Source organism: Chiloscyllium plagiosum, unplaced genomic scaffold (assembly GCF_037043375.1).
Source record: "Chiloscyllium plagiosum isolate Xiang-an unplaced genomic scaffold, Cpla_swu_hap1 HiC_scaffold_3, whole genome shotgun sequence".
Taxonomy (NCBI): Eukaryota; Metazoa; Chordata; class Chondrichthyes; order Orectolobiformes; family Hemiscylliidae; genus Chiloscyllium; species Chiloscyllium plagiosum.
Genome location: NW_028270141.1, coordinates 95,579,873 through 95,595,167, shown reverse-complemented (window position 1 = coordinate 95,595,167; position 15,295 = coordinate 95,579,873). Strand labels below are relative to the sequence as shown.

General features: G+C 40.3%; 1 protein-coding gene across 21 annotated transcripts in view; it reads right to left on the bottom strand.

The window, feature by feature from the left end:
- snap91a (synaptosome associated protein 91a) overlaps positions 1-15,295 on the bottom strand; it is a 226,535-nt gene that overhangs the window by 17,091 nt on the left and 194,149 nt on the right. For 20 of the 21 annotated variants that reach the window (XM_043685682.2, XM_087981635.1, XM_087981663.1 and 17 more), the window contains 3 exons: positions 8,927-8,957; positions 3,249-3,363; positions 2,237-2,260 (listed from right to left, as the gene is read on the bottom strand). In XM_043685682.2, coding sequence (XP_043541617.1) covers positions 2,237-2,260; positions 3,249-3,363; positions 8,927-8,957 — 170 coding nt within the window. The remainder of the gene's footprint in view (positions 1-2,236; positions 2,261-3,248; positions 3,364-8,926; positions 8,958-15,295) is intronic. The other variant, XM_087981658.1, reaches the window with a different exon arrangement.

The window sequence follows — 15,295 nt, the reverse complement described above, 5'->3', positions numbered from 1 at the left end:
TGTACTCAATACTCTAACCAATAAAGGAAAGCATACTGAAAGTCTTCTTTACTATCCTATCTACCTGCACTCCAAGCAACACTCCCTAGGACCTTACCATTAAGTCGATAAGTCCTGCTAAGATTTGCATTCCCAGAATGCAGCACCTCGCATTTATCTAAATTAAACCCCCATTTGCCACTCCTCAGCCCATTGGCCCATCTGATCAACATCCCGTTGTAATCTGGAGGTAACCTTCTTTGCTGTCCCCAACCCTCCAATTTTGGTATCATCTGCAAACTTGCTAACTACACCTGCTATGTCAATATCCAAATCATTTTTATAAATGATGAAAAGTAGTGGACTTAGCACCGATCCTTGTGGCACTCCACTGCTCACAGACCTCCAGTCTGAAAAACATTCCTCCACCACCACCCTCTGTCTTCTACCTTTGAGGCAGTTCTGCATCCAGATGGCTAAATCTCCCTGTATTCAGTGAGATCTAACTTGCTAACCAGTCTCCCACAGGGAACCTTGTCGAACGCCTTACTGTAAGTCCAAATAAATCACATCTAAGGCTCGGGAGGACTTAAACTAGTAAGGTGAGGGGGTGGGACCTAGGGTGCTAGTGAGAAAAAGGATCAATCTGAGACTGGTACAGTTGAGAAAAGAAGAGTCAAACAGTCAGGGCAGGCAGGGACAAAGCAGAGAACAAGGTAGAACTGATAAATTAAACTGCATTTATTTCAATGCAAGAGGCCTAATAGGGAAGGCAGATTAACTCAGGGCATGGTTAGGAATATGGCACTGGGATATCATAGCAATTACAGAAATGTGGCTCAGGGATGGACAGGACTAGCGGCTTAATGTTCCAGGATACAAGTGTTACAAGAAGGACAGAATGGGAGACAAGAGAGGAGGGGGAGTGGTGTTTTTGATAAGGGATAGCATTACAGCTGTACTGATAGAGGATATTCCCAGAAATACATCCAGGGAAGTTATTTGGGTGGAACTGAGAAATAAGAAAGGGATGATCATCTTATTGGGAATGTATTAATAGACCCACCATTAGTCAGCGGGAAATTGTGAAACAAATTTGTAAGGAGATTTCAGTTATTTCTAAGAATAATAGGTGGTTATATTTAGGGATTTTAACTTTCCAAACATAGACTGGGACTGCCATAGTGTTAAGGGTTTAGATGGAGATGAATTTGTTAACTGTGTACAAGAAAATTTCCTGATTCATTACGTGGATGAAGGTTGGATTTTAATTTATGTCCCCAGAGAATTAACTAATGACATTACCACTTGCCGCTAAATCAATGGAATTTAAATACAAATCAGTAGGGAGTAAGTAGTAAGTTGCAGGCATTTTTCACTGAAAACTGAATCTTTAAAGCAACAACACAATTCAAAATTAGTTTTTTGGAATTTGTTGTCGTCTTCTCCTAGGAGTTAAATGCACAAACATTACAAATCCACAAAATAGCTGCAGAACAATTTGGTTGAAGGTTAGGCTTGTTTCCACTGGAACAGACACTGAAAAAGCTGGAGAAATTCAGAAGGCTCATACTGTACTTGAAAAAATTAACTGTTTCTCGATCCAAAAATGTTCGCAGACATTCCAAGCAAAAGTGAATTGATGAAAAGAACCCTCAAAAAATGGTTTTCTTTGCAAAAGAATAAAAAGGAAAAAAAAAGTGTAAAATTCAAGGACATAAAATATTTAGTTTAGGTCAATTGCGAATGCCAGGGCAGGAAACAATTTCAGTCGTTCATACTGATAATTGGTAAAGTAAACTAGTTATATCAGTGTTAATGAAGTGTACAATAGCAGGTTAGTCACAACTGAGGAAAAATAACATAAAAAGGTTATGTTGCATCTAACATTTTAGTGAATGAAAATAGGGAAGTTGAGACAGTAGAAAAATACATGACAAAGCCGTGAAATGTTACGCCTGAGTAAGTTTGAGGTTGTTAAGAAATTATTTTAAAGTAGTCAGAAACAGATATAACACACTGATAACTTGTCTTGAGATTCTCTCCTATTTCATGTCTCATTTTTCAATCTTCTCCTCCTCCTGCGTTGCAACCTTTGTCTTTTAACTTGCCTTTGCATACAAATTTGGGGTACGGAAGGTTCTCATTTAACATGCAATTGAAATTAAAATTGTTGCAGAGGTGATATTTCAAAAGAATGCTGCTCAAAGTGATTAGTAATGCTGTCAAAGCTTTAGCATAGATAGGTCTCACTTACATAACCTGGGATTGGCCAACCATTCTGGTAAGGAAAATTGTAGTTAAATATATTATTGCTTACTCGTGATTTATAATAGCTGTTGCATGATATAAATATCATAACTTAATAAAAGCCTTAATTGAAAATATTTCTATCAACTCAAATTTATAATCTTAAATTTCTACAGTTACACTAGTGAACCCCTCAATTCAATTTCCTTGCAGCAGAAAGAATCAAATCCATAGCTATAAAAATAAAAACAACAGCAGGCACTCATATAAAGATGTCCAACTTATTGATCTAAATAACTTATTTTGCTGTCACTGGAGTGCCCCAAGTAAGAAATTTTAAGAAATGATTTTCATTATTATTTTTGGAATAAGATTGTTCCTGAACTGAGCTATTTTCACATTTTTCAGCACATTTCAAATTAATATTTTAACATTTAAGATAATATCAGCACAGAATCATTTCAGGCAATTATTCTGAAAATTATTCCAGCATGGATTAGCAATCTAATGTACAAAGAATGATGTGTATGACAGATCCATTGCAGTTCTTTTCCCTGCAACACAAGCATAACATTTATTCTTCCAAAACATCAATAAACTGGCCACAAAAATATCACTTATCCAGGAAGGAATAAAATTTATTTCAGGGACAAATGATACGCAGTTGTGTTCTAAAGATTGGTTACAGGGTGACATGTGCAGACAATTGAACACAGATGATCAATCCACCCATAATGTTGGAACAGGGCGCTAAAAAGGAGTTTTTTTCATTTAAAAATGTGTTATATATGGGAGAATAAAATTAAAACTTTTGCAGAAAATACTCATTGGATGATGAGGTGAAATTATACAAATTAATCATGGAATATCTAATTGTACTTTAACAGGAAAATAGCTGGAAAAGGCCCACACATTTGACAAAAGTTCATCGGGTTCTACAAGCAAATTGTCACATCAACATTGTTACAGAATAGTAAAAATCATTAAAAAGTGTATTTCATGAAGAAAAGAGTAAGTACCATTTGGTTGCTGGGTGGACAACCTGCTGGCCAAGCTGTGGTTGGAGCAACCTTTGGCTGCCAGTTTGCTCCTCCTGTCAACTTCCTTTCTGAAGCATTCCATTGAAGGTCACTCCTACAAGTAAAGCAAATATTAAAAATAGGTTAAAAAGCATGCTGTCAGGGAAGGACCCCCAGACTAACTATCCTCAGTTGCTTCTCAGAGATTAGATTAGATCAGATTAGATTAGATTACAGTGTGGAAACAGGCCCTTCGGCCCAACAAGTCCACACCGACCCGCCGAAGCGAAACCCACCCATACCCCTACATTTACCCCTTACCTAACACTACGGGCAATTTAGTATGGCCAATTCACCTGACCTGCACATCTTTGGACTGTGGGAGGAAACCGGAGCACCCGGAGGAAACCCACGCAGACACGGGGAGAACGTGCAAACTCCACACAGTCAGTCGCCTGAGTTGGGAATTGAACCCGGGTCTCTGGCGCTGCGAGGCAGCAGTGCTAACCACTGTGCCACCGTGCCGCCCAAGATCTTGCCTTCCTCAAAGTTAGAAATGGGGATGTTTGCTGATGAATGCACAATGACTGTTATCATTTGCTATTCCCCAAATGTTCAAACAATTAATACTCAATAAAGTCTGGACAATGTTCAAACTTGACTGTTAAGCAGTAATAAATGTTCACATATATAAGCACTACCAATAATCATCTCAAACTGAATCATCTCTCCTCATAAGTTAGAGGATAGGAGTTCTACACATGAGACTCACCTCTACTTCCCAAAGCCTATCTGCCAGTTAAGAGGTACAATACTCTGTTTGCTTGGATGACTGCAGCTCCAACAAAACTCAAGAAGCTCAACACCATTTCGAAGCAGCAACCCACCTGATATGCACCCAAATAGCAATCTTAAGTATTTACTTTTTCCAAACTTGCAAACTTTACCACCTAGATGGAGAAGAATGACAGTTGTATAGGAACAGCCCTGTTAGTTCCTCTCCAAGCCTCATGATCCCAATTTAGGAACACAGAAGATTGGCCCTTCCAATCTTCTCCACCATTAAATAAAATCTTGGCTGATCTAGTTGTGATCTCAGCATCACTTTCCTGTTTGCACCTTATAAACCTTGGCACTCTTGCCTATCAAAAATCTAAATTTGAGACAGAGAGACTTTAATTGGAGTAATATGTGAGATTGCACAAATCATCCCTTAACAATTAACCTCATTCCCCACTATCAACTTCCTCAGGTTTACCAATGACCAGGAATTTAACTGGATTAACCACATAAATAACAGTTTTGTGGTTACAACAGTAGGTCAGAGACAAGGAATCCTCTAAAAAGTAACTCACGATCTGATTCCCTAAAGCCTGTTCACGATCCATAAGGCACAAGTCAGGAGTGAGTAGATGGAAACAACAAATGTTGGAGATCAGAGCAGGTCAGACAGCATCCACGGAGAGACAGCAACTAATGTTGAATCTTAGATGACCCTTCATCAGAGCTCAAGTAGATGAAAGTGAGTAGATGGAATAGTCCCCACTTGCCTGGATGAGTGCAGCTCCAACTATACACTCATGAAGCTTGACACCATCCAGGACAAAGCAACCCACTCAATTAACACCACATCCACGCTAGGTAGTTCCTTTCCTAACAACTTTGTTGGTGTATTTGCATTGGGCAAACTGTGCAGTTCAAGGAGGCTCATCACTACCACCACCTTCAAGAACAATTAGGGATGAGTAATAAATTCTGGCTGAGCCAGTGAACCTCAACTCAAATGCCAGCTCCAATCCCTTCAGCACTCCACTCACAACCGATTATGAACTTTATAAAGGCTCATTTATTCCAACGCTCTTCTTCCTACCAGTTAAACCTATCCTTTCTCCAAGTTAATTTATTAACCCCACACTGTGATTTCTTAATCTTGTGCCCTTGAATATGGTGCCTTATCAAATGCCTTTTGGTATCCAAGTCCAGTATATCTATCGGTTCCCCTCTATCCACAGTTAATTGTCACTTCAAAATAGAATAGAATAGATTAGTTAACATGGTTTTCCTTTTGCAAAGCTCCACTTGGAGCAAAGCTTTCTAGGTACAATCTTCTTAATAATGGATTCAAGTATTTTCTCATGACGGATGTTATGCTAATTGGTCTACAGTTTTCTGCCTTTCTCCTTTCTTTAATAAAAGGTGTTATATTTGCAACCTGGAGCAATATTGCCATTTTTTCACTGTTGTGTCTCAAAATCCTGAAATTCCCTTTCTCACAGCACTGTGGGTGTATCTAAATGAAATGGGCTGCAGCAGTTCAAGTAGTGGCTCAACACACCCTCTCGAGGATTAAAGATGGACAATAAAGATGCCAATGACACCCCCATACAGTGCCATAAGAAAGTCTCTTTAGAGGCATGTTAATTATTCACTTATTATTCACATTGAATTATTTATTTTTATCTTTGCATTTGAGGCAATAAATTGATCGCTTCATTACGTTTCCCAAATGGAACTCAGTGATGAAATTCATACTGAACTTCAGTTACATGACAGAACCCATTCATTTCATTTTGGTCTCATTTTATTCTAAGTTACATTAGAAGCCTTTATAAATATATTTTGTTTGATGAGCTGGAATGGATTTAATTTTCAATAAGACAAAATCTTCCAGCTCCCAAAGGACAAAAAAATGATTAGGTTAGATGCAGATAAACAGCTAAGCTACTTAAACAAAATTTGACAGAATAGTCTCTCAGTATCTCCACCAAACACTGATTTTAAATGGGAATAAGTGATTTTTCTTAAATGTTAGAAATCGAAGTGAAAAACAAAATAAAAAGATTAGTCAGGTTAGGAAACATTTCAGTTAGTAGACAACTCATTCGAGGTAGCATTATATCTTTTTAGCTAAAAAATACATCACAGTGAATCCTCAAGAGTGCATTTCTTCAAGGGCTGACAATTCTCTTGGGACAGAAGCAAGTCAATACCTGGCACTCATCAATGCATATTTCTTGAACAGAATGGATTTCCACGTTTGTGAACTGATAGGCATTACCCTCGGGTTGCTCCCTCCTACTGATGAAGTACCAAAGAGGACATAGCTTAGTTCACACCTCATGATGTCATGCATTTTGCATTGAGATATTAATGAGACAGAGGCACGAGTTCTGGAAGACCCAGAGGGTCTCTCTCTATATCCTCTTCTACATTTGTGTGTTATATCTCCATGACACTTCAATGTACAATGTTAGGTTCAATATGTCCACTGATGACATTCGGCTTAGTCTCTCCATCTCCTCTCTTACTCTTAACATTACAGGTGCATTGTCTCCTTATGAGTTTTTTTTAATACCTCTAACTAGTTCAATCTGTTGCAAGTCGAACTGAGGTAAGGTAAACTGATTAAAAAGCAATGACACAGAGGTGAAATAATGACACCTCAGGGTGCAAGAAAGGAAACAGTGCAACACTTCTGTGATCATGGAAACCTCAGAAGTTTAATAACTGTTCATAGATGGAAAGAAGCAGTAATAACTCAGCCTGGAGTACACTATTAAAAGAAAAAAGGACAAACTGTTAAATAGGAATTGAAAGCAATTAGCCATGTCTGGGAAAAGGAGGAGTCAAGGCTACATGAACAAAACTGTTTAGACAGCTGCTTGCTAACTGGCTTTCTTGTGCCACAAAGAAAGATGATTGCCCGATAGAAGAATTTAAAGAATTAATCAAAAGGAAAGGTATGTCTTCAAACAGACCCAAGGCCAAATGTAACATGGAATAAGGAAGCTACTTCTGATAAGAAAGCAGGCTGCAGACTTGCAATATTGTGGATGAAAGAATCTAAAAGATCAATAATGTCATACCGCAATCTTGAAAACGAGAAAATTATATAATATTTCAATTCCAGGATGCCTTGGGGCAGAACTTCAAAGAATTAAACTCTGGACAAAGAAACTGCTAGTTGGAATCTTAGCTAAATTCTACCATTAACCATGTAATTGCCAAGTTGAGTTGTGAGGCTTAACTTGCTTACTTGAGGGGTCTGATTTTGATTGTGACATGCAATAAAGTTTAAATAATTGTTTCGGTAGTTGATTGTGAGATTTCTTAATAAGTTGCTGAATTAAAGGAAGTTTGTGGTGATTTAGCAACAACAATCCACACCATAATCAAAACCTATTATGATTTCAAGAAGACATTATCCGTTGCAATGTATAGGGCAGTGACACCATGGCTACTACTGGTGGAACCAAAAAGGAACCTTTTTTAAAATACTGACAGGAAGCAATATTTCAAATTGTAGTGATAGTAATGAGGTCAGCAAGGTGGACCTCATGAAACAAATTCCGATTGGGTTTGTTAAACTGGCCCAATCAGGGAGCCCCAGCTGGCGGATCTAAAAAAAATGTCTTACCCTTATTGGGCTTTGCCTACTACTGGTTCACCAGTCACATAGGTGTTCTCCTGATGGTGGAAATATTGAATCTAGTTATTTGCACAATGGTGTATTTAGAGTCACTGCACTTACATACATAAAATAAACAGGAGTGTCAGAGGTTCTGTTCACTCTGACAACTTGCTCTGAGGAAGTCAGACCACCATGAAAATAAAGGCCGACTTGGTGATGGGATACCAGCCTCTGTGGTATTTGACAAGGGTGATTCAGAGAGCTTTGAAAGGGCACTGAAGAGAAGCTGCTGTTTGCATTCTCTCTCAAATGAGCTGGCACATGAACAAATCCCACAAAACAGAAACAGCGTCAGGGAGCTGAGAAGCTTAAAACACTTGCAACCTTTGATAGTGCTGACTGCACTCAAAATGAAGCAAGTCCATCTAGCCTCTGCTTCAACTCTAAAAGGTTCAAAGGGAATCTATGGAGTCAAAACCATATATTCTTTTATCTTCCTTTTTACTGGAAACACTGTTCCTTTCAGTGTTGTATCTGTGAGACAGGAGGGCCCCAAGTGACAGCATACAAAAAACCTGTATTCAACATTGATTCTATTATTCTTTTCAAGGTCAGGTGGTGGTAAAATTGTTAGTGACATTTTCATTGATAAGAAGTATTGCCTTGTGCCAAAAAAAGGACTTAAACATATACTGTGGCACTGAGAAAGTCAAAAAGCAGAGAGCTAGTTCACCCCTTTCACTAAGGCACAGCATTACCTCTGCATTGTTCGCCTGACCAGATATGCAGCTCTGAATAAGCCATAAAGGAAAAGAAGCCATCATCTTGGTGCCCTCCTAAATGCAACTGATTCATTCTCCTCATTACCCACTGTCTCAGACTGAATCAGACAGTCCACAATCTTGAGTGGAATTTCCAATTCATATCCTATCCATACAAGGGCCACTTAATTTCCCTCCCAAAAACATCTCCATGTCTCTCATTGCTTTAACATGGAAAAGCTTGTGCAAAGTTTAGACTGTTCCAATGTTATTCTGGCCCAACTTCCATTTAATCTCTGTAGCGTGAGCTCATCCACAATTCTGTTGCTCATATCCTAACTTACACTTACCCATCAATTTTATTCTTCCTAACATATTACTTTCCTTGGTGTACTTATGAAAAATACACGCTGAAGAACTATGAAAAGAAATTTTCAGAGAGAACCACCAATTAGATAAACTGTATTAAGTTAATGTTAATATACGCAGGATACAACATTACTTACTTCTTTCCTGGAGCAGGAGAAATACCCAAATCTACAAATAGAAAGAAAGAAATGCAAGATTAATCAGACATTAGACTAATTAATAATGCCACACAACATTATTACCAAAATCAAGAACTGGCATGCCTTTGGACTCAGCCCCCGACTGTACTAACTGTATACCCATGACTGCGGCAACAAATACCAGACTAATGCCACTTACAAGTTTGCTGATGACACCAACATAGTCGGTCGAATCTCAGATGGTGATGAAACAGACCTGGAAAAATGGTGCACTGAGAACAACCAAGCTCTCAATGCCAGCAAAACCAAGGAATTCATTACTGACATTCAGCAAGATGTTACTCATGCCCCCGCCCCCTACACATTAACAGCACAGAGTTGGAACAAGTGGAGTGTGTCAAGCTCTTGGGAGTGGTCATCAACAGCAAGTTTTCTTGGATTCTTCATTGGGTTGCACTGGTTACAAAGGCGCAACAATGTCTCTTCTGCCTCAGACAGCTGAGAAAATTTGACATGACGGCAAATACCCTTGCCACCTTTTATAGGTGTGCCATCGAGCATTCTGTCTGGATGCATCACTACCTGGTATGGCAACTGCACCATTCAAGATTTGAGACGGTCACAGAGAGTGGTGAACTCGGCCTGGACAATCAGAAAGGCCAACCTCCCATCCAGAGAATCTATCTACCAGGCCTGCTGTGAATGAAAAGCCGCTAGCATTCTCAAAAGATCCATCCCACCCTGGCAACTTATTTTACAATTTCTACCATCAGGGAGAAGGTACAGAAGCCTGAACACACATCAGCTGGTTTCAAAACAGTTTCTACCCTACTGTTGTTAAAATACTGAATGGAATGTCAAACTCTTAATCGCCTGTATCTGTGTTTTGGTGTTTGCTGCTGTTTACCTATTATTTACTGATCTGTGCTATTTAACTCTGATCTGCCTGTATTGCTCACAAGACAAAGCTTTTCAGTATGCCTTGGTACATGTGACAATAAATTCAATTCAATTCAATATACTCCATGTAATAAATTTAATCAAAATTTAAGCAGGAAACCAGGATCCGAACATTTCCTTAGAGGTATGTTGCCATGCAACAACCAAACAGCTTCCATGCAGTTGACCACAAGTGCTTGCTAGTTACATGTGGAGCTGCGCAAAAGTTTTAGAGGGCTCCAGCACTTCAACTAAATGATCGCAAGCTCTCCAAGAAACCTGCACCATTCCTTTAGAGCAACTACACCATTATGGCACAAAAAGTCCAAAGGCCATGTCACAAGATGTTTACACAAAAGATTCTGTGTACAAGGACCATAAAATACTAGAGCACAGGAGGCCATTTGGTCCAAAATTGTTCCTCTGAAGAACACTGCAGTTAGTTTTCTACACCAATTCTTTCCTCATATCCCTGCAGTTCTTTTCCTTATGAAGTATTTATACTCTTTTGAAAGCTACTTGAAGTCTGCCAGAATTTTACAACAAATACGACCCTTTAGTCCATCATATATTATTTGCTGGTGATCAAGTACCTATCTACTCATTTTCCAGCACGTGGCCAGATGCCTTGTATGCTATTTCAAGTGTTACTACTTAATTTCTGGAACTCAATGCATGAAAGAGCTGGGAAACCTTACAACATTTGTTTTTCCTAAAATCCCCTCTAAGCCTCTGACTGGGGCTCTGTCATTTCTTTTCAATTCCTCTCTGGCCTTAGGAGGGATGCCAGAGGATGGAGGACAGCTAAAGTAGTACCATTATTCAAGAAGGGCGGTAGAGGTAAACCAGGAAACTACAGGTCAGTGGCGGGGAAACTATTAGAAAAGGTTCTAGAGGAACAAGTGTTATCTACATTCGGAGAGGCAAGGATTGATCAAAGATAGCCATCCTAGCTTTGTTAGGGTGAGATAACGTCTAACACATTTGATCGCAGTGAGATATTTGAGGTGGTGACTAAGTGCACAGATGAGCGTAGATAAACTAGTTTGGTAGGGGGATGGGAACCAGAGCTATGGATCAGAGGCTGGGGTAGCTGTGAAAAGCAGATACAGTGTGCAGAGAGTCTGGAAGGAAGGACAGACAGTTGATATCGCAAAGGTGCAGTCAGTGTTGTTTTTAACACATGATTTGGAGATGCCGGTGTTGGATTGGGGTGTACAAAGTTAAAAAATCACACAATACCAGGTTATAGTCCAATAGATTTAATTGGAAGCACACTAGCTTTCGGAGCGACGCTCCTTCATCAGGTGATAGTGGAGGGCTCGATCGTAACACAGAATTTATAGCAAAAATTTGCAAGTAGTGTTGGGAATAAGGGTGACGAACTTACAGCATGGGTCAGTACTTGAAGCTACGATGTTGTGCCCAATACACAGACTTGGATATCACGGGGACAAGAATGGTTGTTGCATGTTCTTGGGTTTAGATGTTTCAAAAGGAATAATGAGAAAGGTAAAAAGAGGTGGGGGAGTGACATTGCTAATCAATGATAGTATAACAGCTGCAGAAAGGGAGCTCATCGAGGAGGGTTGGTCTACTGAGTCATTATGGGTGGAAGTCAGAAACAGGAAAGGAGCAGTAACTTTCTTGGGAATTTTATATAGGTGCCCCAATATCAACAGAGACATGGATGAGCAGATTGGGAGGCAGATTTTCCCTAATATTGATTGTAACCTCCTTAACACAGTTTGCATGGAGCTGATTTTGTCCACTGTCCAGGAAGGATTCCTGACCCAATAGGCTAACTAGACAGGAGGCTATATTGGATTTGGTGCTTGGCAACGAACCAGGTCAGGTGCCAGATCTCTTGGTGGGAGAGCATTTCGGTGATAGTGGTCACAAATTCCTGATCTTTACTACAGTCATGGAGGGGGATAGGAGCAGACCTATGGGAAAGCATTTAATTGGGGGAGGGGGAATTACAATGCTATTAGGCAGGAACTGTGGTGCACAAACTGGGAGAGACATTCTCAGGGAAATGCTTGACAGAAATGTGGAGGTTGTTAAGGGAGGACTGACTGAGTGCTGGATAGATTTGCCTGAGGCAAGGAAGGGATAGTAGGGCAAAGGAACCTTGGAGGACAAGAAATGTGGAACATCTAGTCAAGAAGAAGGAGGAATCTTACTCAAGGTAGAGGAAATAAGGATTAGACAGGGCTCTAGACGGTTACAAGATAATAAGGAAAGAACTGAAGAATGGATGGAGGAGAGCTAGAAGGGCGCATGAAAAAGCCTTAGTGGGTAGGATTAAGGAAAACCCCAAGATGTCGTACATTTATGAGGAACAAGAGGATGGCCAGAGCAAGGGGAGGGCCAATCACGGATAGTGGACGGAACTTGTGCTTGGAGTCGGAGGAGGTAGGGGAAGTCCTTAACGAATACTTTGCTTCAGTATTCATTAGTGAGAGGGACCTTGTCATTCGAGAGGACAGCGTGAAATAGGCTGATACGCTTGAACAGCTTTAGAAGGTGGACATGCTGGAAATTTTGAAAAAGGAGAGTAGATAAGACCCTGGGCCATACGGGATATACGCAAAGTAAATACAGGAAACAAGGGAAGAGACTGTTTTATCTTTGGCGATGACCTTTGCTTCCACATTGTTCACTGGAATAGTACTAGATGATTGGAGGGTGGCAAATCTCATCTCCTTGTTAAAGAAAGGGAAATAAGGATAACCCTGGGAATTACAGACCCAATAGTCTTAGATCGGTAATGGACAAATTATTGGAGAGGATTCTGAGAGACAGGATTTATGATTATTTTGAAAAGCATAGCTTGATTAGAGAGAGTCAGCATGGCATTGAGAGGGGGAGGTCATGTCTCACAAGCCTTACTGAACTCTTTGAGGACGTGACAAAACACATCGACGAAAGTAGAGCAGTGGATATGGTGTATATAGATTTTAACAAGACATTTAATAAGGTTCCCAATGGTAGGCTCATTCAGAAAGTGAGGAGGAATGGGATACAAGGAAAATTGGCTGTCTGGATATAGAATTGGCTGGCCCATAGAAGACAGAGGGTGGTAGCAGATGTAAAGTATTCAATCTGGAGCTCAGTGACCAGTGGTAGTCCACAGAGATCTGTCCTGGGACCACTGCTCCCTGTGATTTTTATAAATGACTTGGGTGAGGAAGTGGAAAGGTGTGTTAGTAAGTTTATTGATGACACGAACGTTGGTGGAGTTGTAGACAGTGTGGAGGGCTGGTGCAGATCGCAACAGAACATTGACAGGATGCAGAGCTGCGCTGAGAAGTGGCAGCTGGAGTTCAACCTGGAAAAGTGTGAAGTGATTCATTTTGGAAGGTTGAATTTAAATGCAGAATACAGGGCTGAAGGCAGGATTCTTGGCAGAGGGTGGAGGAACAGAGGGATCTTGGGGTCCATGTTCACAGATTCCTCAAAGTTGCCACCCAGGTTGATAGGGTTGTTAAGGCGTATGGTGTGTTGGCTCTCATTAGCAGGGGGATTGAGTTTCAGAGCCGCAAGGTTATACTGCAGCTCTATAGAATTCTGGTTAGATCACACTTGGAATATTGTGTTCTGTTCTGGTCACCTCATTATAGGAAAGATGTAGAAGCTTTAGAGAGGGTGCAGAGCCCAGGATGCTGCCTGGACAGAGGGCATGTCTTATGAAGAAACATTGAGGGAGCTAGCGCTTTTCTCATTGGAGTGAAGGAGGATGACAGGTGACGTAATAGAGGTGTAAAAGATGATGAGAGGCATAGAGTGGATAGCAAGAGACTTTTTCCCAGGTTGGAAATGTTGATCACAAGGGGGCATAATTGTAAGGTAATTGGAGGAAGGTTTAGGGGATATGTTAGAGGTTGGTTCTTTACACAGAGTGATGGGTGCTTGGAATGCACTGCCAGCGTTGGTAGTACAGTCAGATAAATTAGGGACATTTAAGCTACATGGAGGATAGTAAAATGTAGGGAATATAGGTTAGTTTGATCTTAGAGTGGGATAAAAATTCGGCACAACCTCAAGAGCCAAAGGGTCTGTACTGTTCTATGAGGTTATTGCGATTCATGTAGTCCACATGGACTTCAGTAAGGCTTTTGGTATGTTCTCGCATGATAGACTGGTCAAGAAGCTAAGAGCCCATGAGAGCCAGGGCAATTTTGTAAGTTGAATCCAAAATTGGTTTAGTGCAGGAGTCAGTAGATGATGGTTTAGAGTCAAAGGTTGTTTTGTCTGGAAGTCTTGTGTTCAGTGGCACACCACAGGATTCAAGTTGGATCCTTGTTTGTTTTTGTATCCAAGTCATTAACTTACTGATCATATGCTTACATTTGTAGTGTATCAACACAGATCACAAAAAAGGTTTTGATATGATTAATAGTGAGGAGGATAGCCTTAGACTACAGGACAATATGGATGGGCTAGTCAGATAGGGAGAATAGTAGCAAATTAAATTTAATCTTGGAAAATGTGAAGTGATGCATTTTGGGAGGACGAATGAGGCAAGGGAATACATGGTGAATGGCAGGACCTTGGGAAGTACAAAGATCCTTGAGGGCAACAGATCAGGTGGAGTCAGGTTAATCACTGTAGGATTCCGAGCTCTGATCTGCTCTTGCAGCCACAATATTTTCGGGAAGACCACATCTTTTTACTTACTCTATTTATTGGAGCTATTAACATTTCTAGGTGGGTATGGTCTCTTCTACTGAGCCATTCAGGGCGAACCTGCCCAATAATATTAGTTGGATGGCTCATCTATGGACCAATTGGAATTGGTGACAGAGAAGTCAGTTATAGCATTTGGATTGGCCTCTGATCAGGGAAAAGTCAGGAAAATTGAGTTAAGGGTCATCAGATCAGACACAATCTCATTTGAATGGCAGAGCATTCGAGGGCCAATTTCCATTTCTATGTTACAGTCTTATGATCAGGAGACCGGTTCTCTATGAAGCAAATGCAGCACCGAGAACCTCATTTCAAAAAGGAAAAGCATATCAATAAATCAAGCTCTTGGAAGATGTTCTCATCCACCTTTTCCTGTAAACTGTTTTTTTTTCCATACTCCTGAAGGAAGGAAAAAGAAAGCATTCCTGTGTATTCAATGGATCAATTCTCAACTCATAATCGAAAGAATGGACTTTAGTGCAGACAACCTTGTGTCGTCAAAGAAAGCGCCAGAAGACTGGAGGCTAATGTGGTGCAATAATTTAAGAAAGGTAGTAAGGAAAGCCAGGGAACTATAGACCGGTGAGTCTGACATCAATGGTGGGTAAGTTGTTGCAGGGGACTCTGAGGGACAGAATTAGGCTGTGTTTTTTGTCGTCATAGTCTTAACAGACCATAGGGGCTGCTCTTTCATTAGAGACAGAAAAACGACTGGTGGCGATTTAACCTGAGGGC